General features: G+C 49.6%; 1 protein-coding gene and 1 non-coding gene across 5 annotated transcripts in view; one reads left to right on the forward strand and one right to left on the reverse strand.

The window, feature by feature from the left end:
• Positions 1–611: 611 nt before the first annotated feature.
• LOC127690430 (U6atac minor spliceosomal RNA) lies at positions 612–734 on the reverse strand. The gene has a single exon (XR_007979122.1). It is a non-coding gene; the product is annotated as a U6atac minor spliceosomal RNA (small nuclear RNA).
• A 22,779-nt stretch (positions 735–23,513) lies between these two features.
• Positions 23,514–26,370, forward strand: part of Kmt2a (lysine methyltransferase 2A) — an 80,417-nt gene continuing 77,560 nt past the window's right edge. For 3 of the 4 annotated variants that reach the window (XM_052188482.1, XM_052188484.1, XM_052188483.1), the window contains exon 1: positions 23,514–24,004. In XM_052188482.1, coding sequence (XP_052044442.1) covers positions 23,576–24,004 — 429 coding nt within the window. In that variant the 5' untranslated portion in view covers positions 23,514–23,575. The remainder of the gene's footprint in view (positions 24,005–26,370) is intronic. The other variant, XM_052188485.1, reaches the window with a different exon arrangement.

Below are 26,370 nucleotides of genomic sequence, written 5' to 3' on the forward strand. Positions count from 1 at the left end.
TAAATCTTTGAAAGAAAGAAAGAAAGAAAGAAAGAAAGAAAGAAAGAAAGAAAGAAAGAAAGAAAGAAAGAAAAGAAAAGAAAGAAAGGGAGAAAGAAAGGAAGAAGGAAGGAAGGAAAGAAAAGAAAGAAAGAAAGAAAGAAAGAAAGAAAGAAAGAAAGAAAGAAAGAAAGAAAGAAAGAAAGAAAGAAAGAAAAGAAAGGAAGAAAGGAAGAAAGAAAGGAAGAAAGGAAGGAAGAAAGGAAGAAAGAAAGAAAGACTACCTAGCATGGCATGCGGTGCATGCCTGCAATCCTAGTGCTTGGGGCTAAGGCAGGAGGATTGCTATGAGTTCAAGGTCAGTCTGGGCTACAGAATGAGTTCTAAGTCAGCCAGGGCAACCTACAGTGTGAGATTCTGTGTCAAAGAACCAAACTAAATTTTAAAAAAATTAAAGGAAAAGAATGTTCCCTGGACGATTGCCAGATGGTTTTCCGTCTGCCAGGGATTGAACCTGGGGCCTCTGCTCTCCTGGCAAGTGCTTTGTTACTGAGCTCGGTCTCCCATTGGTAGCTCAACAATGTCTAAAACTGTACTCTGTGGAGCCCTGAGTCTGTTACACTGGGGCGGAGGTTCAGCAGTGGTTAGATGCCACAAAGCAGCCGGCAGCGCCTTAACTGCACATGTGTTGTTAAACTCAAGGGCTTCTTCCATCTTTGTCAAGGGAAGACTGACTTCTTTCTTTTGTATGGCGCAGCGCATGTTTCCTATTCCTACGGGGTGGGGGGAGGGGGCCTTACAGTCCAGTGGAAGAGAGATCAAAAGAAGTAATCACAAGCCATACAAAGTGCATGCTATGTTGAGGGGTCAACAGCAGGCGTCTGCGTTGCATGTGAGGGATGAACACCCAGGAGAGGCTGAGGAAGGCTGGGGTGTAGAAGGGGATGAGAAGGGGAGATGAGCACATTAGACAGCAGGGATGGGCACTGAAAAGCAAGGTCAGATGGGAGAATCTGAGCACCAAGGCAGGGAGGACCAAAAGGAACGGATGCACCTGGAGACAAAGGGCAAAGGAGACTTAGATTAAAACGATGAAGCATTCTGAAGACGCTAAGGATTGTAAAGTGTTTTAAAGTGGCAAGAACTGCAGTCAGATTTCCATCTCGGGAAGCTCAGTGTCAGAGCAATACTGAGGAGCACTGTGGAGGGTAATGGTAGTCTGGGGCAGGGTGCTTAGGAGAAGGAACAGCAGAGACAAACCAGAGCAAAGAGGCATTCAGTTTAGGGACGGACTGGAGAGGGTGCTCCGCAAAGTATTGGGTAGGTGTGTCTGAAACTCAGAATGGTGTTTAGTGCTGGTATGTCATTTGGGGGAGTGGGTGGGACTGCTTGGGAAGAAATCCCAAGCCAAGTGAGTACAGGGTTCGTCCGTTTATTGCTATATCACCAGCATCCAAAGCCTTCTTGGCAGTAGGAAGCATTTGGGATTTGAATAAATGACCAAGATAATGAAAACAGAGGCAGTCTAAGAACGTGGCTCTGAGAAACTGCCATTTAGAGATGCAAAGAGGCTAGTGCAAGGGTTTCAGATCCAGGGAGGTGAGGGCTGAGTCCAATCCCCAGGGCCCATACAGGGGAATCAATTCCCACAGGTTGTCCTCTGACCAATACCCACGAGTGCACACACACACACACACACACACACACACACACACACACCAATAAACATGTAATTAAAAATAAAGAAAAGAAAATCTCTGTTGTTTGAGCTGGCCATGGTAGGCTACATTATAATCTTGGGAAGCTAAGACAAAGAGACCGTAAATCCAAGGACATTCTTGGCTACATAACAAGTACCAGGTCAGCCACGGCTCTGAGACCCAGTCTCTAAAGACCAAATTAAATACAATAATACTATAGAAAAGAAAACCCTGGTGTCTGGTGGCCTTGGTCTCGGCAGAGGTGGCAATGGCTGTGTCTGTGGAGTATGCAGAAGGCTGTGAAAGGCCGTGGACTACAGCTCACTGTTTCCAAGAACTTGGTCGTATCTTCATCTTTCCTCTTTGTTTTTGTTTCCTGTTTTTTTCCTTCTTTGATTTTGACACAGAGTCTTGCTCTGTAGCTCAAGCTGGCTTTGAAATCATGATGTAACCTATCCTGGTCTCAAATTCCTGATCCGCCTGCCTGTCTTTCCAGCTCTGGGATTACAGATGTGTTATCATGTCTGGTCTTTGTCTTTTCTTCAGTTTTTCTCCTTAAGTTAGGAGATAGGCTCAACTCTCTTGTCTTTAAATTTCTGTTCAAAAAATATTATCTTCATTCTCATACTAATGGCCTGCCTTTTCTCTCTGCTAGTAAATGATAGTGTATAAAGATATCATAAATCTGTTCATATTTTCTTCTTACCTGTTTTCCTATTTTCTGATCTAGGCAGCCTGGTAATCTCTCTCTCTCTCTCTCTCTCTCTCTCTCTCTCTCTCTCTCTCTCTCTCCCTCCCTCTCTCCCTCTCTCCCTCTTTCTCCCCCCACCCTCCCTCTCTCTCTCTCTCTCTCTCTCTCTCTCTCTCTCTCTCTCTCTCACACACACACACACACACACAAACACTCGAATTTATTTGCTTTTTAAAGGTGCTTGAACCTTAGAATTTATTTTATTCTATGTTTAGGAGCCTGTACGCATGTATGTATATGTACATATGGATGCCCATGCCCAAGAAGGCCAGAAGAGGGAATCAGATCCACAGAGCCGGTGAGCAGCTTTGCTGGGAACTGACCCTGGCTCCTCTGCAAGAGCAGCAAGTGCCCTTCACCACGGAGCTGTCCTCCAGCTCATTCAGTCTGTCATCTGTTCATCTCTGTGTCTACTCTTCCTCACATTTCCTATATTTAGTACTTTAGCAAGACTTACTCCAGCTTCAAGGGTCTCCTGCATCTGGGTGTGGTGAGATAGCTCAGAGGAAAAGGAGCCTGATGACCTGGAATCTAAATCCTGGGACTCATGTAGTGGCAAAAAAAGGACTGAGTTCTTAAAGTCATCCTCTGACCTCCTCAAGCACATGGTGTGGCATGAACATGCGTGGATAAATACATAAATTAAACTATTTTAAAATTGTTTTTGTGTCTTGAAGTCTTCAGTGTTCTTGAAAATGTCAGGAGTCATATCCAGGGCCTGACACGTGTCAGGCAATACAGTACCACTAAGCCACACCGACCCACTTTCTTGATTCTTTTTTATTGTTTTTAGGTTTTGTGTGTTGCATGTGTGCCTGTTTGTTTGCACATAGATTCAGGTGTATACATGTCTGCATAGGCATGTGGAATCCAGAGGACAATCAGGTGCCCTTCCTTAGGTACCATCTACTCTCCCACTCCATCAATCAGGTGCCCTTCCTTAGGTACCATCTACTCTCCCACCCCGTCAATCAGGTGCCGTCCCTTAGGTACCATCTACTCTCCCACCCCATCAATCAGGTGCCCTTCCTTAGGTACCATCTACCTTCCCATCCGGTCAATCAGGTGCCCTTCTTTGGTACCATCTACTCTCCCATCCGGTCAATCAGGTGCCCTCCCTTAGGTACCATCTACTCTCCCACCCCATCAATCAGGTGCCCTTCCTTAGGTACCATCTACTCTCCCACCCCATCAATCAGGTGCCCGTCTTAGGTACTATCTACTCTCCCACCCCGTCAATCAGGTGCCCTTCCTTAGGTACCATCTACTCTCCCACCCCGTCAATCAGGTGCCCTTCCTTAGGTACCATCTACTCTCCCACCCCGTCAATCAGGTGCCCTTCCTTAGGTACCATCTACTCTCCCACCCCGTCAATCAGGTGCCCTTCCTTAGGTACCATCTACTCTCCCACCCCGTCAATCAGGTGCCCTTCCTTAGGTACCATCTACTCTCCCACCCCGTCAATCAGGTGCCATTCCTTAGGTACCATCTACTCTCCCACCCCGTCAATCAGGTGCCCTTCCTTAGGTACCATCTACTCTCCCACACCGTCAATCAGGTGCCCTTCCTTAAGTACCATCTACTCTCCCACCCCGTCAATCAGGTGCCCTCCCTTAGGTACCATCTACTCTCCCACCCCGTCAATCAGGTGCCCTTGCTTAGGTACCATCTACCCTCCCATCCGGTCAATCAGGTGCCCTTCTTTGGTACCATCTACTCTCCCACCCCATCAATCAGGTGCCCTTCCTTAGGTACCATCTACTCTCCCATCCGGTCAATCAGGTGCCCTTCCTTAGGTACCATCTACTCTCCCACCCCGTCAATCAGGTGCCCTTCCTTAGGTGCCATCTACTCTCCCACCCCGTCAATCAGGTGCCCTTCCTTAGGTACCATCTACTCTCCCACCATGTCAATTAGGTGCCCTCCCTTAGGTACCATCTACTCTCCCATCCCGTCAATCAGGTGCCCTTCCTTAGGTACCATCTACTCTCCCACCCCGTCAATCAGGTGCCCTTCCTTAGGTACCATCTACTCTCCCACCCCGTCAATCAGGTGCCCTTCCTTAGGTACCATCTACTCTCCCACCCCGTCAATCAGGTGCCCTCCCTTAGGTACCATCTACTCTCCCACCCCATCAATCAGGTGCCCTCCCTTAGGTACCATCTACTCTCCCACCCCATCAATCAGGTGCCCTCCCTTAGGTACCATCTACTCTCCCACTCCATCAATCAGGTGCCCTTCCTTAGGTACCATCTACTCTCCCACCCCGTCAATCAGGTGCCCTTCCTTAGGTACCATCTACTCTCCCACCCATCAATCAGGTGCCCTTCCTTAGGTACCATCTACTCTCCCACCCCGTCAATCAGGTACCCTTCCTTAGGTACCATCTATTCTCCCATCTGGTCAATCAGGTGCCCTCCCATAGGTACCATCTACTCTCCCACCCGGTCAATCAGGTGCCCTTCCTTAGGTACCATCTACTCTCCCACCCCGTCAATCAGGTGCCCTTCCTTAGGTACCATCTACTCTCCCACCCCGTCAATCCGGTGCCCTTCCTTAGGTACCATCTACTCTCCCACCCCGTCAATCAGGTACCCTTCCTTAGGTACCATCTACTCTCCCACCCCGTCAATCAGGTGCCCTCCCTTAGGTACCATCTACTCTCCCATCTGGTCAATCAGGTGCCCTCCCTTAGGTACCATCTACTCTCCCACCCTGTCAATTAGGTGCCCTCCCTTAGGTACCATCTACTCTCCCATCCCGTCAATCAGGTGCCCTTCCTTAGGTACCATCTACTCTCCCACCCCGTCAATCAGGTGCCCTCCCTTAGGTACCATCTACTCTCCCACCCCGTCAATCAGGTGCCCTTCCTTAGGTGCCATCTACTCTCCCACCCCGTCAATCAGGTGCCCTTCCTTAGGTGCCATCTACTCTCCCACCCCGTCAATCAGGTGCCCTTCCTTAGGTACCATCTACTCTCCCACCCCGTCAATCAGGTGCCCTTCCTTGGGTACCATCTACTCTCCCACCCCATCAATCAGGTGCCCTTCCTTAGGTACCATCTACTCTCCCATCCGGTCAATCAGGTGCCCTTCCTTAGGTGCCATCTGCTCTCCCACCCCGTCAATCAGGTGCCCTTCCTTAGGTACCATCTACTCTCCCACCCCGTCAATCAGGTGTCCTTCCTTAGGTACCATCTACTCTCCCACTCCATCAATCAGGTGCCCTCCATTAGGTACCATCTACTCTCCCACCCCGTCAATCAGGTGCCCTTCCTTAGATACCATCTACTCTCCCACCCCATCAATCAGGTGTCCTTCCTTAGGTACCATCTACTCTCCCACCCCGTCAATCAGGTGCCCTTCCTTAGGTACCATCTACTCTCCCACCCCGTCAATCAGGTGTCCTTCCTTAGGTACCATCTACTCTCCCACTCCATCAATCAGGTGCCCTCCATTAGGTACCATCTACTCTCCCACCCCGTCAATCAGGTGCCCTTCCTTAGATACCATCTACTCTCCCACCCCATTAATCAGGTGCCCTTCCTTAGGTACCATCTACTCTCCCACCCCGTCAATCAGGTGCCCTTCCTTAGATACCATCTACTCTCCCACCCCATCAATCAGGTGTCCTTCCTTAGGTACCATCTACTCTCCCACCCCGTCAATCAGGTGCCCTTCCTTAGGTACCATCTACTCTCCCACCCCGTCAATCTGGTGCCCTTCCTTAGGTACCATCTACTCTCCCACCCCATCAATCAGGTGCCCTTCCTTAGATACCATCTACTCTCCCACCCCATCAATCAGGTGCCCTTCCTTAGGTACCATCTACTCTCCCACCCCGTCAATCAGGTGCCCTTCCTTAGGTACCATCTACTCTCCCACCCTGTCAATCAGGTGCCCTCCCTTAGGTACCATCTACTCTCCCACCCCGTCAATCAGGTGCCCTTCCTTAGGTACCATCTACTCTCCCACCCCGTCAATCAGGTGCCCTCCCTTAGGTACCATCTACTCTCCCATCCTGTCAATCAGGTGCCCTTCCTTAGGTACCATCTACTCTCCTACCCCGTCAATCAGGTGCCCTCCCTTAGGTACCATCTACTCTCCCACCCCGTCAATCAGGTGCCCTTCCTTAGGTACCATCTACTCTCCCACCCCGTCAATCAGGTGCCCTTCTTAGGTACTATCTACTCTCCCACCCTGTTAATCAAGTGCCCTCCCTTAGGTGCCATCTACTCTCCCACCCCGTCAATCAGGTGCCCTCCCTTAAGTACCATCTACTCTCCCACCCCGTCAATCAGGTGCCCTTCCTTAGGTGCCATCTACTCTCCCACCCCGTCAATCAGGTGCCCTTCCTTAGGTACCATCTACTCTCCCACCCCGTCAATCAGGTACCCTTCCTTAGGTACCATCTACTCTCCCACCCCGTCAATCAGGTGCCCTCCCTTAGGTACCATCTACTCTCCCATCTGGTCAATCAGGTGCCCTCCCTTAGGTACCATCTACTCTCCCACCCTGTCAATTAGGTGCCCTCCCTTAGGTACCATCTACTCTCCCATCCCGTCAATCAGGTGCCCTTCCTTAGGTACCATCTACTCTCCCACCCCGTCAATCAGGTGCCCTCCCTTAGGTACCATCTACTCTCCCACCTCGTCAATCAGGTGCCCTTCCTTAGGTGCCATCTACTCTCCCACCCATCAATCAGGTGCCCTTCCTTACGTACCATCTACTCTCCCACCCCGTCAATCAGGTGCCCTTCCTTAGGTACCATCTACTCTCCCACCCCGTCAATCAGGTGCCCTTCCTTGGGTACCATCTACTCTCCCACCCCATCAATCAGGTGCCCTTCCTTAGGTACCATCTACTCTCCCATCCGGTCAATCAGGTGCCCTTCCTTAGGTGCCATCTACTCTCCCACCCCGTCAATCAGGTGCCCTTCCTTAGGTACCATCTACTCTCCCACCCCGTCAATCAGGTGCCCTTCCTTAGGTACCATCTACTCTCCCACTCCATCAATCAGGTGCCCTCCCTTAGGTACCATCTACTCTCCCATCCGGTCAATCAGGTGCCCTTCCTTAGGTGCCATCTACTCTCCCACCCCATCAATCAGGTGCCCTTCCTTAGGTACCATCTACTCTCCCACCCCATCAATCAGGTGCCCTTCCTTAGGTACCATCTACTCTCCCACCCCGTCAATCAGGTGTCCTTCCTTAGGTACCATCTACTCTCCCACTCCATCAATCAGGTGCCCTCCATTAGGTACCATCTACTCTCCCACCCCGTCAATCAGGTACCCTTCCTTAGATACCATCTACTCTCCCACCCCATCAATCAGGTGTCCTTCCTTAGGTACCATCTACTCTCCCACCCCGTCAATCAGGTGCCCTTCCTTAGATACCATCTACTCTCCCACCCCATCAATCAGGTGCCCTTCCTTAGGTACCATCTACTCTCCCACCCCGTCAATCTGGTGCTCTTCCTTAGGTACCATCTACTCTCCCACCCCATCAATCAGGTGCCCTTCCTTAGATACCATCTACTCTCCCACCCCATCAATCAGGTGCCCTTCCTTAGGTACCATCTACTCTCCCACTCCGTCAATCAGGTGCCCTTCCTTAGGTACCATCTACTCTCCCACCCCGTCAATCAGGTGCCCTTCCTTAGGTACCATCTACTCTCCCACTCCATCAATCAGGTGCCCTCCCTTAGGTACCATCTATTCTCCCACCCCGTCAATCAGGTGCCCTCCCTTAGGTACCATCTACTCTCCCACTCCGTCAATCAGGTGCCCTTCCTTAGGTACCATCTACTCTCCCACCCCGTCAATCAGGTGCCCTTCCTTAGGTACCATCTACTCTCCCACCCCGTCAATCAGGTGCCCTTCCTTAGGTACCATCTACTCTCCCACCCTGTCAATCAGGTGCCCTCCCTTAGGTACCATCTACTCTCCCACCCCGTCAATCAGGTGCCCTCCCTTAGGTACCATCTACTCTCCCATCCTGTCAATCAGGTTCCCTTCCTTAGGTACCATCTACTCTCCTACCCCGTCAATCAGGTGCCCTCCCTTAGGTACCATCTACTCTCCCACCCCGTCAATCAGGTGCCCTTCCTTAGGTACCATCTACTCTCCCACCCCGTCAATCAGGTGCCCTTCTTAGGTACTATCTACTCTCCCACCCTGTTAATCAAGTGCCCTCCCTTAGGTGCCATCTACTCTCCCACCCCGTCAATCAGGTGCCCTCCCTTAAGTACCATCTACTCTCCCACCCCGTCAATTAGGTGCCCTTCCTTAGGTACCATCTACTCTCCCACCCTGTCAATTAGGTGCCCTCCCTTAGGTACCATCTACTCTCCCATCCCGTCAATCAGGTGCCCTTCCTTAGGTACCATCTACTCTCCCACCCCGTCAATCAGGTGCCCTCCCTTAGGTACCATCTACTCTCCCACCCCGTCAATCAGGTGCCCTTCCTTAGGTGCCATCTACTCTCCCACCCCGTCAATCAGGTACCCTTCCTTACGTACCATCTACTCTCCCACCCCGTCAATCAGGTGCCCTTCCTTAGGTACCATCTACCCTCCCATCCGGTCAATCAGGTGCCCTTCTTTGGTACCATCTACTCTCCCACCCCATCAATCAGGTGCCCTCCCTTAGGTACCATCTACTCTCCCACCCCATCAATCAGGTGCCCTCCCTTAGGTACCATCTACTCTCCCACCCCGTCAATCAGGTGCCCTTCCTTAGGTACCATCTACTCTCCCATCTGGTCAATCAGGTGCCCTTCCTTAGGTACCATATACTCTTCCACCCGGTCAATCAGGTGCCCTTCCTTAGGTACCATCTACTCTCCCACCCATCAATCAGGTGCCCTTCCTTAGGTACCATCTACTCTCCCACCCCATCAATCAGGTGCCCTTCCTTAGGTACCATCTACCCTCCCATCCGGTCAATCAGGTGCCCTTCTTTGGTACCATCTACTCTCCCATCCGGTCAATCAGGTGCCCTCCCTTAGGTACCATCTACTCTCCCACCCCGTCAATCAGGTGCCCTCCCTTAGGTACCATCTATTCTCCCACCCCGTCAATCAGGTGCCCTCCCTTAGGTACCATCTACTCTCCCACTCCATCAATCAGGTGCCCTTCCTTAGGTACCATCTACTCTCCCATCCGGTCAATCACGTGCCCTTCCTTAGGTACCATCTACTCTCCCACCCCGTCAATCAGGTGCCCTCCCTTAGGTACCATCTACTCTCCCATCCGGTCAATCAGGTGCCCTTCCTTAGGTACCATCTACTCTCCTACCCCGTCAATCAGGTGCCCTCTCTTAGGTACCATCTACTCTCCCACCCCGTCAATCAGGTGCCCTTCCTTACGTACCATCTACTCTCCCACCCCGTCAATCAGGTGCCCTTCTTAGGTACTATCTACTCTCCCACCCTGTCAATCAAGTGCCCTCCGTTAGGTGCCATCTACTCTCCCACCCCGTCAATCAGGTGCCCTCCCTTAAGTACCATCTACTCTCCCACCCCGTCAATTAGGTGCCCTTCCTTAGGTACCATCTACTCTCCCACCCCGTCAATCAGGTGCCCTTCCTTAGGTACCATCTACTCTCCCACCCCGTCAATCAGGTGCCCTTCTTAGGTACTATCTACTCTCCCACCCTGTCAATCAGGTGCCCTCCCTTAGGTGCCATCTACTCTCCCACCCCGTCAATCAGGTGCCCTCCCTTAGGTACCATCTACTCTCCCACCCTGTCAATCAGGTACCCTTCCTTAGGTACCATCTACTCTCCCACCCTGTCAATCAGGTGCCCTCCCTTAAGTACCATCTACTCTCCCACCCCGTCAATTAGGTGCCCTTCCCTAGGTACCTCCTACCCCAACAAAGATTTCACTCACCTGGAACTTGACACTTAGATTACGCTGTGTAGCCCTCAAACCCTAGGTATCTGCTTATCTCCACTTCCAGGTGCAAGGATCAGAAGGAGGCAGCCTAGCTCTGGGAATTGAACTAAGGTCCTTGTAGCTTATGTGGCTACCTGCACCCTGCACCTCTGTTTTCTTTTCGAGTGCTCTTGAAGAGAGGACCTTATTATATAACCTCAGGTCATCTGAAAGTGAGTATGCAGAACAGCGTTGCATAACAGTTTTCTCTGAGACTGAAACATTCCATCCTACAGGGAAGCTCTTTAAATAGGTAAACAACCTAATATAGCTTCAGGAAGTCCCTGAAACTGACCAGATTCACTAGATCTGGTCCTGCCCGAGTAAGTTATAAAAGCTGAGTCTGTCTGACATGAAGCTGAGCTTCAGAGAAGCCTCTCAGGTAAACTGAGCTGCAAAGAAAACTCTGAGACCAAACTAAGTACCCAGAAGAAAGAGTGACCAGTTGAGCTGCCTGGAAGAGGTGAAGAGTAATAGAGGGGCCTAGAAAGACCACCCTCTCACCTGCTGTGCTGCCTGTAGGCGGTGGCTGTGCTCCAGGCCCCCAGCTTTGGATAGCTGTCACCCATGCTGCAGCAGGCTTTGGTGATGCAGCTGTCTGTTGAGGTTTGGTCTTTTACTATGTGTTGTAATACTGGCTCCCAAGGCCTGGTTGCCTTCAGTGATGAACGAATTTGTACATACACAAGTGATGCTGTGTAATCTTGTCCCCTAAGTTATTACTGATTGGTGAATAAAGACGCCTGCAGTCTACAGCTGGCAGAAGAGAGATAGATGAAGTTTGGGTTCTGGGCTTGTGGTCAGAGAAGGGACCATGAGGGAGAGGGAAGAAGGCGACAGAGGAGAGATGCCCTGGGGTAAGTGAGCTATGAAAACATGGCTGGCCAACTGGAGTTAAGAGCATATCAAGTTATCACTTGGGGATATTGATAGGGAAGAAGACATAATAGCACAGTGGGTAGATATCTGCGCAGCTTTAGTGCTGATTAAGGCTCATTATAAATATAAAAGTTGTGTGTCTTTTATCTGGGAACTGAATGATCGATCAAAGGTGGGGTAGAAATCCTCCTGTCTGAGATTAAATATTAAATACAACAAATTGGTGCCCATTTCTGCTCCTGTAACTAATCCAAATAAAACTCATTGGTTCACAAAGCTGACTTTGGTGGTATCTGTACTTAGGTCTGCTGTAGGCTCCCTCTCTGGGGAGAGTAGATGTGAGTGTCCCCAGGAGAAGTTCTGTCTCACACACCAGTCAGGCCTCCAAATTAAGGCCATCCTCCTACCTCGACTTAGTTCTGAGATCACTGGCTTGTGCCACCACGCCCAGTTCATCTCAGTGCTGGGGACTGAACCCAGGACTTCACGTGCTAGGGAAGCACCTGGCCAACGGAAGGCTTCTCGAGGCCTTCTTTTGTCTGTTCTTGACAGCAGCCAGAACGATCCTTCAAATGTTAAGTCATAGTTGATCAACCTTCTCCTCAAAAACCTTCCAACGACTTCTCAGTTTTATGCCCCTGTAAAATCTGAAGCTATTGACAGGCAGTGGTGGCGCATGCCTTTAATCCCAGCACTTGGGAGGCAGAGGCAGGTAGATTTCTGAGTTCGAGGCCAGCCTGGTGTACAGAGTGAGTTCCAGGACAGCCAGGGCTACACAAAGAAACCCTGTCTCAAAAAAAAAAACAAAAACAAAAACAAAAAAAACCCTGAAGCCATCAGCACCTGTCTCTCACCTCACTTCTTATCACTTATCCTGTCATTCGTCTTACTATATCCAGTCAGATGGCCTCTCTCCATACCACACACCCTTGGGCTGGTTTGTGTTCAAGTCCTCTTCTCTTTTTATTAAAGATTTATTTACTTCTTATTTATATGAGTACACTGCAGCTGTCTTCAGACACACCAGAAGAGGGCATTGGATCCCATTACAGATGGCTGTGAGCTACCATGTGGTTGCTGGGAATTGAGCTCAGGACCTCTGAAAGAGTAATCAGTGCTCTTAACTGTTGAGCCGTCTCTCTAGCCTGGAATCTTCTTCTCTTAGAGCATCACTTGACTCAACTCTCCTTTTGCCCAAAGCCTGGGCAGCCTGTGGCACCTTGGCTTCTGCCAGCTCTTTTGTGTCTGTATCTCACTAACATAGCCCTCATCCACAGCTGCTGACCTGTCTAGTTACTGCTTGCCTCCCTCCAATAGACTGGGAACACTGGGAAGCAGACCTTCCAAGAACACCTGGCCTGGAGGAGCAGAGATAAAGATAACCAGGAAGCTATTCCTGCCCTTGAGGAACCCACTCTGGTGAGTCATGCGACATAACAAGTAATTAGAATGGAAATGCTTAAAGCCTTTGGAAGCCAGAGGCTGAGGCTCTAGGGAAAGGGGCTGTTTGCGATGACAGTTACTGATCTCTGCAGCCTGGGTAGTAGTTAAAACCATGAGATCATCAGAAGAGAATGTGAGAAATGACAGACACTCAGAGCCACCTGTGTCTAAGAATGAAGGACAGAGAAACAGGACTGGGAAGAACCATCTAGAAGATGGAGAAGGGCCAGTTCAGCAGAGCCACCCTGCTAGATTGCCTTTGGGGAACTGATTTTTTTTTAAAATTTGTTCCAAGACTGGGTCTTGTAGCCCACCCAGGCTGGCCTAGAATTTGGTGCTTCCTTGGCTGTCCTCAAACTTTTGGTCTTCCTGCCTCAGCATCCTGAATGCTATGTTATAGGTGTCTGCCATCACAGTTAGCTAAATAGGCTTTATAAAATCTACTAATAGAGCCAGGGAAAGGTCAGTGCTAAAGCTATGGCCTAGTGAGCACAAGGCCCCGGCTCTTTCACAAACTCCAGAACCCTACAAAAAATTACATCAAAGAGTCCTATGACAGTTATTACTATGAACATGTTATATAAATCCATATATTAATTCTCATAAGGATCTAGGATTAGGTACTAAGATGACCTGGTTGCTTAGCGAAGGAGACCAGCTCACCTCCCCAAGTATATGCATCTGCTAAGAAAATAAAGATCTTCTAGCAAGCCATGGTGGCATTTGTAATCCCAGCCCTTGGAGTCTGAGGCAGAAGGATCTTGAGTTTTTAGCTATCTGGAATACATATGGAGTCTCTGTCTCAAACAGGAAAAATAAAACCAAACAGGTTTGAACCCAGGCAATTTGAGCATGAAATGTTTTTGTTTTTGTTTTTTAAGATTTATTTATTTTTATTTTATTTATTTATTACTTTTTTTCAAGACAGGATTTCTCTATGCATTCCTGGCTAGCCTGAAACTCACTGGGTAGACCAGGTCGGCTTCGAACTCAGAGATCTGCCTGCCTCTGCCTCCCAAGTGCAACAGCGTGTATTCGTAACGATGATGTTATGATGCCATCTCTCTGATTCTTCCTATTTTCCTAAACACCTGTTGAGGGTCATACCCCTGTTGTATCCTCTGTAAAGCAGCTGGAAGCACAGACCTTCCATTCATGGGGTTCCTCTCCTTATGACACGCTGACATTAAAGGAGGAAAATCCAGACAGGTGAGATGACTCAGCCAGTAAGGACACCTGCTGTTAAGCCTGACAACCAGTTTGATCCCTGGGACCCACATGACGGGAGGAGGTAACTGATTCCTGAAAGCTGTCCTCTGACTTCCGCATAAGCACATACTTAAAAAAAAAATGTAACAAAAAGTTTAAAATAAGCAAATCCATGGTAGTGAGTGCTGTGGGAAAAAATCAGCAGAAGGGTCCGTTGGTAGAGATTTTGTGTAGTATGCATAAGGCCCTGGGAGGGACCCTCCCCCCCCAGTACTGAGTAAAAACAGGGGTGGAGGTGTTTCCTTGTAAGGAAGAGATGGATGGAGACACATTTAGGAAAAAGAGATACAAACTTAGGGGTGAGTAGGGAGAGACCTTGAAAGGGATAGAGAGGGAGAGGGCCTGGGTCAGGGGAATGTGAATTTTGGGAGGCTTGCTTTCTAGAAATAAGGGAGCGTGATGAAAGCATTAGGGAGGGGGTAGAGGGGGGAGAACAGAAAGTTCAGGATTATCCTCCAAAATATAGTGAGTCAGAGGCTAGCCTGGGCTATATGCACCTCAATTAGAAAGAGGGATCGGAGAGACAGCTAAGAATAAAGAACCTGGCTGCTTGCTCTTCCAGAAGACCTGGGTTTGATTCCAAGCATCCACATCCTCTACAGTTCCAGCCCTTTCCTGGCCTCTGTGGGCATCAGGCAAATACTTGTGCAGACATCCATGCAGGCAAAACACCTGGATGCATAAGTATTTTAAAGAGAGAGAAAGAGACAGAGGAAAAATGCAGTAGGGCAAGGGATACAGCTCAGAGGTGGAGCTTGCCTAGCTCGAGGCCCTGATCAATCTCTAGCACTGAAAGGAAGGGGGCAGGGAAGAAGCAGTCTATGGTATCATGAATGGTAATGGTGTCCTTTGAGGAAGGGACAACTAGAAGAAATACAAAGAAGTGTGACAGTAAGCCAAGAGGATTTCTGGTGGAAGAACATTCCAGACTGAGGAACCAGCAAGGGCAAAAGCCTTAAGGTATAAGTGAGCCTGATTGTTCTTGGAACTACAAAGAGGTCAAGACAGTAGCAACAGAAGGCAGAGCTCTGGAGAGGCGGGAGATAAGGTCAGGGAGATAAGAGCTTCTGAGTTGCTTAAGATTAAAGGACCAAGTGAAGAGGTCTGTGTGCTATATCCACATCAGTTTAAAAGATATATATGCCCAGCACTCTGGAGGGAAAGGCAGGCAGATCTCTGTGAGTTAAAGAGCAGCCTGTTCTACGTTGAGAGACCTTGTCTCAATAAAACTATTACAAACAAGTGCATATCCATACATATTTACATATACACACAAATATTTACACATTTACACATGCACATGCAGTGTTAGAGGGAGGGCTGGAGAATATAAACCTCTCAAATTTATGCCCATTAACAATATTTTAAATCTTTACCTTGTATATCTCAGTACAAGGTTACAGTAACCAAAACTTAGCTTAAAAATAAACTCTGCTGGAGAGATGGCTCAGTGGTTAAAAGCACTTCCTGTGTTTGTCCTAGCATCTACCCAGCAGCTCACAACCATCCTTAACTCCAGTTCCAGGGATCCAAAGTTCTCTTCTGAATTTCTCAGGCAACAGTCATCGACATGATGCAGCATGTAATTATATGCAGGCAAAACAGGTAAACCCAAAAAATAAGTCTAAAATAATAAAATAAATTTTTAAATAAACTCTTGAGGGCCAGCAAGATGGTTCAGCAGGTAAAACCACTTGTTAAGCAAGACTGACAGCCGGGCGGTGGTGGCGCACGCCTGTAATCCCAGCACCCCAGCACTTAGGAAGCAGAGGCAGGCGGATTTCTGAGTTCAAGGCCAGCCGGTCTACAGAGTGAGTTCCAGGACCGCCAGGGCTACACAGAGAAACCCTGTCTGGGGGCAGGGGGAAACAAGACTGACAACTCCCTGTTGTCAGTTCCCTGTGGTGGAAAGAAAGCAAGAACTGATTGCCAAACATCATCTTTCTGACATCACATATGTGTCGTGGCAGTATCTACCTGCACTCTCTCACACACCTGCACACACATGCAATAAAAGACAAAACACAAAATAATCTCTAGAGCTAGGGATGCACTCAGTTGGTAGAGGGCTTACCTCTCATGCAGGAGGTCGTGGGTTCTATCTCCCAAACTACATAAGCCAGGCCTGGTGGGGTATGTTTATAATCCCAGCACTGGGGAGGGATCAGGCTGATCAGGAGTTCAGTGTCAGTCTCAGTGACATGGAGTGTTCAAGGCCAAGCAGGGCTGTGTGAAACTCTGTCTCAAAAACAAATGCAGAGTGCTGGAGAGATGGCTCAGCGGTTAAGAGCACTGACTGCTCTTCCAGAGGTCCCGAGTTCAATTCCCAGAAACAACATGGTGGCTCATAATCATCTGTAATAGGATCTAATGCTCTCTTCTGGTGTGTCTGAAGATAGCTACAGTGTACTCATACACATAACAAACAAACAAACAAGCCCTCTTAGTCTTGTTAGGAAGCTCTGGCTAAAGCCCCTTTCTTTCTTTTCATAGGTGTGCCTCCTGAAAAAGATGCCTCTGTTGCTCCTTCCCGCCTTCTTAACCCAAACCCTAAGCCTTGAGCCTTGACATCCCTTGTAGCTCCTCCTACAGACATCACTTACGTCTGTTCTAGAACACAATTACTCATGGCTTCATGGTGCGATGGCTGTGCTCTGACTCTACAATGAGCCTTTGCTCCTTCCTTATTCTTATTACATCAAAAATATTTATTTTTATTTTATGTGTATGAGTATTTTCCTGAATGTGTATACGTGTACCATGTGCATGCCTAGTGCTCCGGGAGATCAGGAGAAGGTGTCAGGAAACTGAGAAATCTTTGTGAGCCACCATGTGGACTAGAACTCCTAACAAGAATCCTCTTCAGGAGCTGGAAGTGTTCTTAACCTCTGAGCCATCTCTCCAACATCTTATGATTATAGTTTCAATGTATGTGTAGGTGTGTGCACAGGTGTAGAGATCTGAAGACAACCTGAGTGAGCTGATTCTCTTCTCCGACTGTGTAGGTCCTGGGGATTGAACTCAGGGAATCAGGCTTTTCAGCAAGCAGTTTTGCCTGATGAGCCACTTCGCTTGCCCCTCCCACTATCTCTTGAACACTTTCCACCTCTAGACTTGTTCTCGGTTCCTCCTATGTCTCTTCCTGCACTTTCCTCTAGCCGTTTTATACTTCATTGGTCCATTTCTTTCTCTGTCTCCTGTGACTGGGTACTTTGGGTTAGCTTGTGCAGCAGACCATACCTGGGCCAATCAAAAGTCATTATGACTGTGACTTAGAGACATCTGGAAAGAGAGTGAAAGAAATTGCTCAAGTACAGAATTTCCATGGAACTTCTTCACAGTAAAACAGTCATAAGCAAATAATAGCTACTCATCGCTTTTCTCTCCTTGAAAAGGTGAACTTTGATCACCGGTATAAATTTCAAATGGAGATATTTGACCCTGCCAGACTAGCACCCGTAATTGCCTGGATCCTCTGATAACGCCATCTCCTTGGACTAGCCAGACAGTTTGGTGGGTAAATGCACTTGATTCCAAGCCTGACTACTTGAGTTCAATCCCTGGAACACATGTCATAGAAGGAGAAACTCAACTACAAGTCATCCTCTGATGTCCATACACATGGCATAACATGAGCCAACTCATTCACATACATGCACAGAAACACATACAAAATAAATTGATAGATAATTTTAAAAAACACCTAAATAAGGAAGACAACATGTTAAAGCCCCTTTGAGTGAGTCCCCAAATCTATGAGTGTGGCTGGGAAGAACCATATACTTTGGAGACATTAATTGGGCTTTCTAGACTCTGTTTGACGCAGCAGATGGAAGTCTGATTAACACATGGCTCCTGACTTTAGAAAGGTTTGTCTCCCAAATCAGTTACACCTTTACTTGGAGCTGACTTACACCAAATGTTCGGCACAGAGCCAGCTGCCATCTCGGTTAGATTTGGTCAAACCTTTCTACTCATAAATACAATTAGCTATGCTAAGTTCTTTTTCAAGTTCAGAAGTGAAAACTCAACGGACGCAAGGACTACTTCCTCCTCCCCCTCCTTCTCTTTATATTTTTTAAAGCTCAGGAGGCTAGCCTTGAACTCAGTGTGCAGACCAGACTGGCTTCACACTCTCCATTCATCCACAGCCTCTACCTCCCTAGTGCTGGGATTACAGGTATGCACCATATGCCCAGCTTAAACTGTTACCGCTGCATTATAAGGGCACCTTTATAGAAGAAGAGTTATAGATTTGGCCCTTTCTTTTCAAATGAAAGCACTCCCAATGATCTTGAGCAGCTCCCTGTTCTGCAATGATCCTGCACGGGATATTTAAATGACTCAGTCAGCTTTTTGTTTTAGTCCAAAGACCTTTGGGTGTACTGTATTAATGCACTATGTCCATTCCGAGTTCTTCTGGAGAATGGAAATTGGGATCACTGTCTTTACAAAAAATGAGGAAAACCTGGGTGAACCACTGGGAAGGTTGAAGCAGAAGGATCAACAGTAAAGCCACATAGCAAGTCAGGTCAGGTTGTATGAAACCCTGTCTCAAAACACAGAAAAAAGAAGAAATCTGGGCAAGTTCTATCCTTACCATTAACAAATAAATCAACAAAATCTGTGTGTGTGTGTGTGTGTGTGTGTGTGTGTGTGTGTGTGTGAGAGAGTGTGTGCTGGGGGATGTTTCCATTTGAATGAAAAAGAAGATGCTTAGACAATATAACTTAATCTTCATAGTAATCTTGTGAAGTTGTTATTAATATTCTTATTTTTGCAAATGAGGAAACAGGTCTATGGCTAGGTACCTGCAAATCAAGCCTCGGCTTGTGACTCTGAACCCATGTTAGTCACACCATGATACTGATTTGCAGTGAGGAGTTCCTTAGGGTAGAAAAAAAGAGAGTCCATACCTAGGAGTCCCTTTGAAAACAATTTAAGTTTATTCTTTTAGGTGTGAGTGTTTGCTTGTATACATGTATGTGTTGTCACTTGTATGTCTGCTGTTTACGAAGGTCAGATGGGGCATTGGATCTCCTGGAACTGGAGTTAGGGTGGTTGTGAGCTGTCATGTAGATGGTGAGAATTGAGCCCAGGTCCTCTGAAAAACAAACGCTCTTAAGCTGTGAACCAACCTCTCCAGCCCCATGTAAAGCCAAAGTAATTTATGAGTTCTCAGAAATGGGCAAAATTTGGCGTTTCCTTCCTGAAAGTTTCCTCTCATTTGGAAAAAATGTAAAATATGTGCATTTTTATTAGGTTAGCAAACATCAAGAAGAAGGTTAAGAAAAAGCTTTCAGAAAAGTTAAGGAGAAAGGCCCTCTTCAGAATCGCTGATGGGAATATGAATTACTAGGACAACCTTTACTGGGGACTATTTGATGATATCTGTCAAAATCACAGATGTCCATGCTTGAAGTTCAGCTCCTGTACTTCTGGGACCTCATACTAAAGGTATATTACACAGGTGCAAAGCGCTGTCCAAGGCTAGGCACCGTGTTATTGTGTGAAATTGAATAGAATGGCCGGGCACAGTGGCTCATACCTGTAATATTAGCATTCAGTGGAGACAAAAGGATTGCCTCAAGTTTGAGGTCAGAGTCTGGGCTCCAGGAGAGCTTGGGCTACACAGTGAAATACTGCTTTGTTTTGTTTTAATGAGATGATGGCTCAGTGGTCAAGAGCACTGGCTGCTTTTCCAGAGGACCCAGGTTCGTTCCCAGCACCCATATAGAAACTCACAATAATTTATAACTCCAGCCTAGGGGGAGTTCTGCATCTTCTTCTGGCCTCCACAGCAACGGCTTGTAGTGTACAGATGTGCATGCAGGCAAAACACCCATCCACATAAAGTTTTTAAAAAAAAAAGGCAAAGGGGGAGGAAGATGAGGAACAGGTAATTTAATGGATTGATAGCCATATGCATTTCCACTGCATGTTTTCAGACATCCCCTAGAGTAATAAAAGCAATTTCCCAGTTTTATTAAGTAGAACCACCAAGATGCCACATAAGACGTGACAGTCTTATATTCATGGACAAAGTTCTCTATGAACTCACTTGATTAGATATAGGTCACCTTTGGAAGTGTTAACATTTGCTACCATGAAGGAAAGATAGAAATTGGTGTCAGCAATGTGCTATCTCAGAACCAGTGCAGTGGGGTTTTAAATTTCATTAACCATTTTAACCACATGAAACCAGACATGCCTATGATTCCAGTTCTCAGAGACAGAAGAAGTCTGAGGCTAGATTGGTTTACATAGCTGAGGTCTAGACCAGTTAGACTCTATCTCAAAAAAAAAGTGGTGTATGTATGTTAGGGGGCTGGAGAGAGAGCGCAGCAGTTAAGGGTGGTACGGCTCTGAAAGCTCACTTGGGGTTGTTTCCCACCCATATCAGGTAGCGCCCAACCCCTGCTGCTGCAGTTCCAGACGTTGTTCAGATGTCCTCTCTTGTCCTCTGTCATCGCCTCGTGCTGCACATACAAACAAGGTTACATAAACAAACACAAAGAATAGTATTTAAAAAAAAATAGGGAATGGGGGTGGGGATGGAGAGTGCTTACCACTTAGTATTCACAAAGCCCTGGGCTTGAGACCCAGGCACTGTAGGACACACCTGTGTCCCAAGCAGCCCAGGAGCAGAAAGCTTAGTGTAGTCCTTTGCTGCCAAAGTTCAAGTTCAGTCTCAAGTAGATAAGGCCATAGCTCAAAAGTAATTGTTTAAAAAAAAAAAAATAGCCAAATGACATATTGATAGTCAAAAGAAATGGGTTAAAATTTACAACCAAAAATAAAGCCATGTACTTTAAGGTAACATGAGAAAGGTTAAAAAAAAAAAAAGAATCTCTCAGTGCCCCTCCCCACTGTGTGTGTGTATGTGTGTCCTCAGGACTAAACCCAGGGCTTTCTTTCCAAATGTTAGGCAACCACTCTCCCATTGAATATCCTTCTGCCAAGACTGTCATATTGGATACTGATGTTAGGATCCACTAAGTTACTATCCCTATGTATGTGGCCTAGGACACTACTCTAAGACTCAGTTTCTCCACCTGTAAAATCTTATATGATTAGTTATCTTATATGATTAGTAAGAACTGAATGCACCTAAAACACTTGGGTTCATAGAAAGTCCTCAGTAAGAGCTAGTAATTTCTGCTCTAAGACCTCCAGGCATAAATTTTGATCTATACCAGGTCGCTTTGTATCAGCCTGAGAGAGACCGACTAGATAATTTTTCAAGGAGTTCTCCCCCACTTCCCAGGCTCATGTCTTCACAACCTGCAAATATTCTCCATTCTTGCTGCTGCCACCCACCCTGCAGACCTCCCACCTGTGCTAAATCAAGTGTGCTTGTAGGGAGAGGGTTACACAGAAACTAGCCGGTTTGTTTTCTCAAAGGTGGAGGGCGGGAAGAAATCCTGTTGACACAGTTATATAAAGCCTGTCACTCAGTCCCCTGCCTACTACCTCTGAAGGCCGTTATGCATATTGAAGAAGGGGGGCGGCAAATACAAAAGAAAAATAAACGAGAGAGAGTGAGAGAGGGAACAAATCAGGATGCTTGAGGGAATCCACGTGGTCGCCAATCTGTAACTGATCAGCGCAGCTATACTGAAGCAAAAACCCCAGAGTCTAACGCTAAATACATTGCAATAGAGAAACTGTCCACAATGGGGTGTGTTATGTCCTAAGCAGAATCTTGGAGCTGCGGTTTAATACCCTTTCGCAGCGCCTACCCTCTCGGTACCTAGTAAGCCATGAGAAGCAACAAGGGAATCTGGTAGTGTGTGCGTAGTGTGAATGTGCGTTTTGCAAACCATCTGGGCCCCATCCTGCGTGGTTGGAACGATGATCGATCCCGGGCGAGTTTGGGGAGTTGGGGCTTGACTATGTCTCCTCCCCTTCTCTGTTCCTTTCCTCGCTTTCCCCTCCACCCCCATTCTCTCGTGAGGCACAGACGTCTCTCGGTAGGAAGGACGTAGATTTTTCAGCACCAGGAGGCCGTGGACCTCTGGAGGCGTGCAGTTCACCCTCCAGTGGGCTGGAGCTGGTTGCTACCTGCCTTACTATAAGATCCACCCTGTCCTTCCCAAATCTGCCACCCGGGGAGGTCCTAGTTAGAGCAGCGCCGGGTACGGGTGCGGGAGACCCGGACCGCTGCGTGACCTTCCTGCGAACTCCACCTCGGCTGGGGTTTGGAGGGAGATGGAGGCTGCACCGGGTCTGCAGGCAGTATATCGATCCCTAAGCCTCAGCCAACGCAAATTCTTAGGGCAGCAATCACTCCCTTCCTCCCTGGCTTTTCCATCCCCGCAGGCGTCTAACGCCTTGCTGGAGGCGCCCTCTCCTATTTCCCGCAATAAAGTAAACCCCGTGGATATTCACCCCATCCTCACCCCCCGCCGCTGCCCTATCCCTCTTCCCTCCCCCTCGGCTAGCTAACCCTGCGTGCAGAGCTCGCCGGCGGCGGGCCCCTTCCACCCAGTGTATCATAATGCCCAACGCCGGGCTTCACTCGCGCCCCCCCTCCCCATCATGAGAAATGTGCTGGCGAGCCCCCTCCCTCCGCGTGCATACATTAGGGTCTGCTTTGCATGCAGCGGCAGGCTGGAAGCAGAGGAAGAAGGGGCGGGGCGCCTTTGCCCGCCTCTTCCCTCCAGGCCCTGTCCGTTAGCCACCCAGTTTCAGCTCCGTTGTAACGCCAGGTCGTTCGCGCTGCGCACGCTGTGGCTCCAACGCCTGAGCTGGGGAAACACACCCCAACTCCGGAGAAGGGCACGGAAGCCAGAAGTCCCTCACCTCCCTCCAAGCGCACAGTAGAGCGAGGAGGTGGCGGAGGCCGACCACTCGGTTGTGTGCATTTTGGAAAAGAGCTCCAAGCATGAAGATGGGAGGGGCTCCTCTTTTATTGGATTTTATTTTTTTAAGGCGCGTTCACCGAGAGCCTTGCCATTTTGCATAGAATCAATTGGGCGACGCTTCGGTTTTTGCATGGAGTACAATGGAGCTTTCTGGATTCTAGAAGCATTCCAAAAGGGCTAAGCCCGCCGCTCTCCAAAGCGGAGGAGAAGGCTCGCTCCTCCGGGGACCCAGCAGCCGCGCCGCACTGGAAGCGGTTCTCCTGGGCCGCTCAAGTCCCAGCGCGTCCCGGGAACGTGTGTAATCGGCCTCTCGGCTCCCTCGGCTGCGGGCCACCCGCTCCCTCCGCCTCCATCCTCCCGCCGCCCTCGCCCCCTCCCCCCTCTCCCCGGAACCCGCCTCCGCTCCGGGCTCCAGGGCTTCCTTCCCCCCCCTCATCTTCCCTGGCGCTGCCGCTCCCGGAGGGCGGGGCATGCACTTATCCAGGTTGCCGGGCGGGAGGAGCCGGGCCCGGGGCTCGGCATAGAGCAGCGGCCGCCGGGCGGCGGAGGCGGAGGCCAGAGGCCCATATGCAGATTGCAGGGCAGGCGAGCGCCGCCCGGCGCTCTGCATAGCTGGCCGCGGGGTAGGGGTAGCTGGGCGGCGCCAGGCGGGTTAGGCAGGTTCCGGGGCCCGCCGCTCCCCCCCTCCGCCTCCCCGCCCCCCTGTGTTGTCGCCTCTCCCTCTCGCTGCTTCACTTACGGGGCGAACATGGCGCACAGCTGTCGGTGGCGCTTCCCCGCCCGACCCGGGACCACCGGGGGCGGCGGCGGCGGGGGGCGCCGGGGCCTAGGGGGCGCCCCGCGGCAACGCGTCCCGGCCTTGCTGCTTCCCCCCGGGCCCCCGGCCGGCGGCGGCGGCCCCGGGGCGCCCCCCTCCCCCCCGGCGGTGGCGGCGGCGGCAGCGGCGGGAAGCAGCGGGGCTGGGGTTCCAGGGGGAGCGGCCGCCGCCTCAGCAGCTTCTTCGTCGTCCGCCTCGTCTTCGTCTTCGTCATCGTCCTCAGCCTCCTCAGGGCCGGCCCTGCTCCGGGTGGGCCCGGGCTTCGACGCGGCGCTGCAGGTCTCGGCCGCCATCGGCACCAACCTGCGCCGGTTCCGGGCAGTGTTTGGGGAGAGCGGCGGGGGAGGCGGCAGCGGAGAGGTAAGGGGGCGAGGAACCCCCAGGTCCGGGGTCTCGACCCTCTGAGGAGCCCCTCCCCTCCCCCATGCAGGTTTGAGGAGCATCCCAATTCTGGAAACATCCTGGGGTCCCTAACGCGGGGCAAATGGCCCTCCCATCTTAGCACCCCCCTTATGGGCTGCAGACCCCCAGGCGCCCTTACCCGAGGGTTCAGACCCTTCTGGTTGAGGGCCTTTAGCCCCTGTCCCGCCTTCTTCCCCTGGACCCTTCCCCAAATCCCTTGGCACAGACCCCCTTGGCGGGGGTTTCCCATCCCGGGACTGAACCCCTCCTCCCTTTCACAGATTACCTCATCCGAGCCAGATTCCTCCCTCCCTCTGCCAGAGACCTGATCCCGCCACATCTCCGCCTCCTTCCCCGGGCAGATGTGTTACTCCTAGGGCAGTCTTCCCCCTTGGACATCTCTCGGGTGGTGGCTTCATCCAGGGCCACGTTCTTATCCTGGCTCTTGGGAAATCCAGGTCCCTTCCTGCACCTTGCTTCCTTCTGAAAGCCTGACCAACCCTCCCTCCATCCCCAGCCAGGTCTTCACCTTGCCAGTCACTCCCCCTTGTCTCACCTCTACAACCAGCCCACTCACCTCTTGCACACCAGGCCTCCTGGTTCCGCCCTACCCCTCGGGGAAAGCTTTCCTCTCTACCTTGTCTGTTTTCATCTCTCCTGCGAAGATAGCAGTGCTCCCCCCGGCGTTGTCTCTTTCCCCATCTTCCTGGGCTACGTTTCCTAGGCTGCTGGTGTCAGGGCTTTACCTCCAACTCCACCCCTTTCCCTCCTTTAGAGGAAGGACCAGAGGTGTGTTAGAGGGAAAATGGCCCAGTGTCTCCTCCTTAGGCTAGGCTTGGAGCAGAGCTACTTTCTAGCATTCTCCTTGAGAGGAGCAGGGTTTCCCTCTAGCTCTTGAGGGGCCCCCGGTGAGGAGTGATGTTTGTGGGGAGCTAGGACTGCATCCTCCCAAGGGAAGCAGCTGCTCTTACCCCACCCACTGCGCCTGAGAGCTTGCAGCCTCTGGCCCTGGCTCGCTCCCGCCCTTCTCTTTTTTTCCTCGTCATTTCATTATTGATCCACCTTTTCCTAGGCCAATCCTGGGTCTTGGAAGGGGGTGGAGGAAAGCCGGCTTGGGATGAAAGTAATTGAAGGGACAGTTTTACCTTAGTGTGGTGGCTGTGGTTGTTGATGCTTTGGCTTGGGAGAAAGAGGAGGATTATGAACCCAAGTTAGTCTTTAGAAGAAGGAGGTAAGGTTATCAGTGATTCCTAGTGGGAGACTCAAGGTGGGCGAGGTACACAGTTGAGAATCGGGATGCTTTGATAAGCGGGTCTTCAGCCTTCTTCAGCGAAAAGGAAAGTTGCCCTGGGAAGGGAAGTTGAGTTCAGGTTCAGTCAGTGGCGATGGATGCGCATTTGTTTTCCATTGGATGCAGACAGGGCAGTTTGAAACGCAGGGGAAGGGGGGTGGGATGTGATGGGGGATTCTAGGGGGAGGAAGAGCAGCTGCCAGAGGCTGAAGTGAAAGGGGGGTAGGGGGTAGGGGTTTGCTGCTCTGGAGTGCTGTTGATTGAAACAGAAAGGGAAAGATGGCAACCAGCCGTTTCCTGCGTGCACTGCCGTTGGGGCACACAAAATATCCTGGGCAAACCCCATGTGGCCCGTTATGCCGGGCACCCCTTTAGATTTAGCAAAAGCCTTGGGAGGGGGGAGGTCCTAGGGACCCCTGCCTCTCTCTTTCAGGGAACTGGGAACTGGTCTTTTTTTATTTTTATTTTTATTTTTATTTTTTTAAGTTTTTAGTCTTCCAGCCTCCTTTTAAATAAGGCAGCCGGCTCTGGAGACTAGCTCAGGAGACTGACAACAACCGCCTCTGACAGCAAGGAGGACATGATGGGGGCGTGTTCCTGGCTCCCGCTTGCTAGCTGCAGCATCCTCCTTCCCTGCCTCCCTTGGCTGTCTCCACCCCCTTTTCCCAGCCTTCCGAAGGCAGCTGCAGTAAACAGGCCTGTTTGCAAGTATTTATTGGTAGATTATTATTATTATTATTATTTTTGAAAGGCCAGTTCTGTATTTTTTAAGTTAACAACACAGATCCCAGATAGTTGGAGAACCAAAGGCCTCATACATTACAAAAAGGCTCAGCTGTTCAGGTTACTTGCATGGAGTTGGTGCTTAAATGTGAGTTGATTTTGCTTTTTTGTTTGTTGGTTTGTTTTAAAGGTACATCAGCAAAACAAGACACTGCCTTACATTGACATATGATTTTTGAAAACCTGAATATTTTCAAAATTGAGACTTGACAGGCTGTATGTAGAATTCTAGTCCTATGTATGTTTGAAT

The sequence above is a fragment of the Apodemus sylvaticus genome, chromosome 7 (genome assembly GCF_947179515.1).
Source record: "Apodemus sylvaticus chromosome 7, mApoSyl1.1, whole genome shotgun sequence".
In the NCBI taxonomy this organism is placed as follows: Eukaryota; Metazoa; Chordata; class Mammalia; order Rodentia; family Muridae; genus Apodemus; species Apodemus sylvaticus.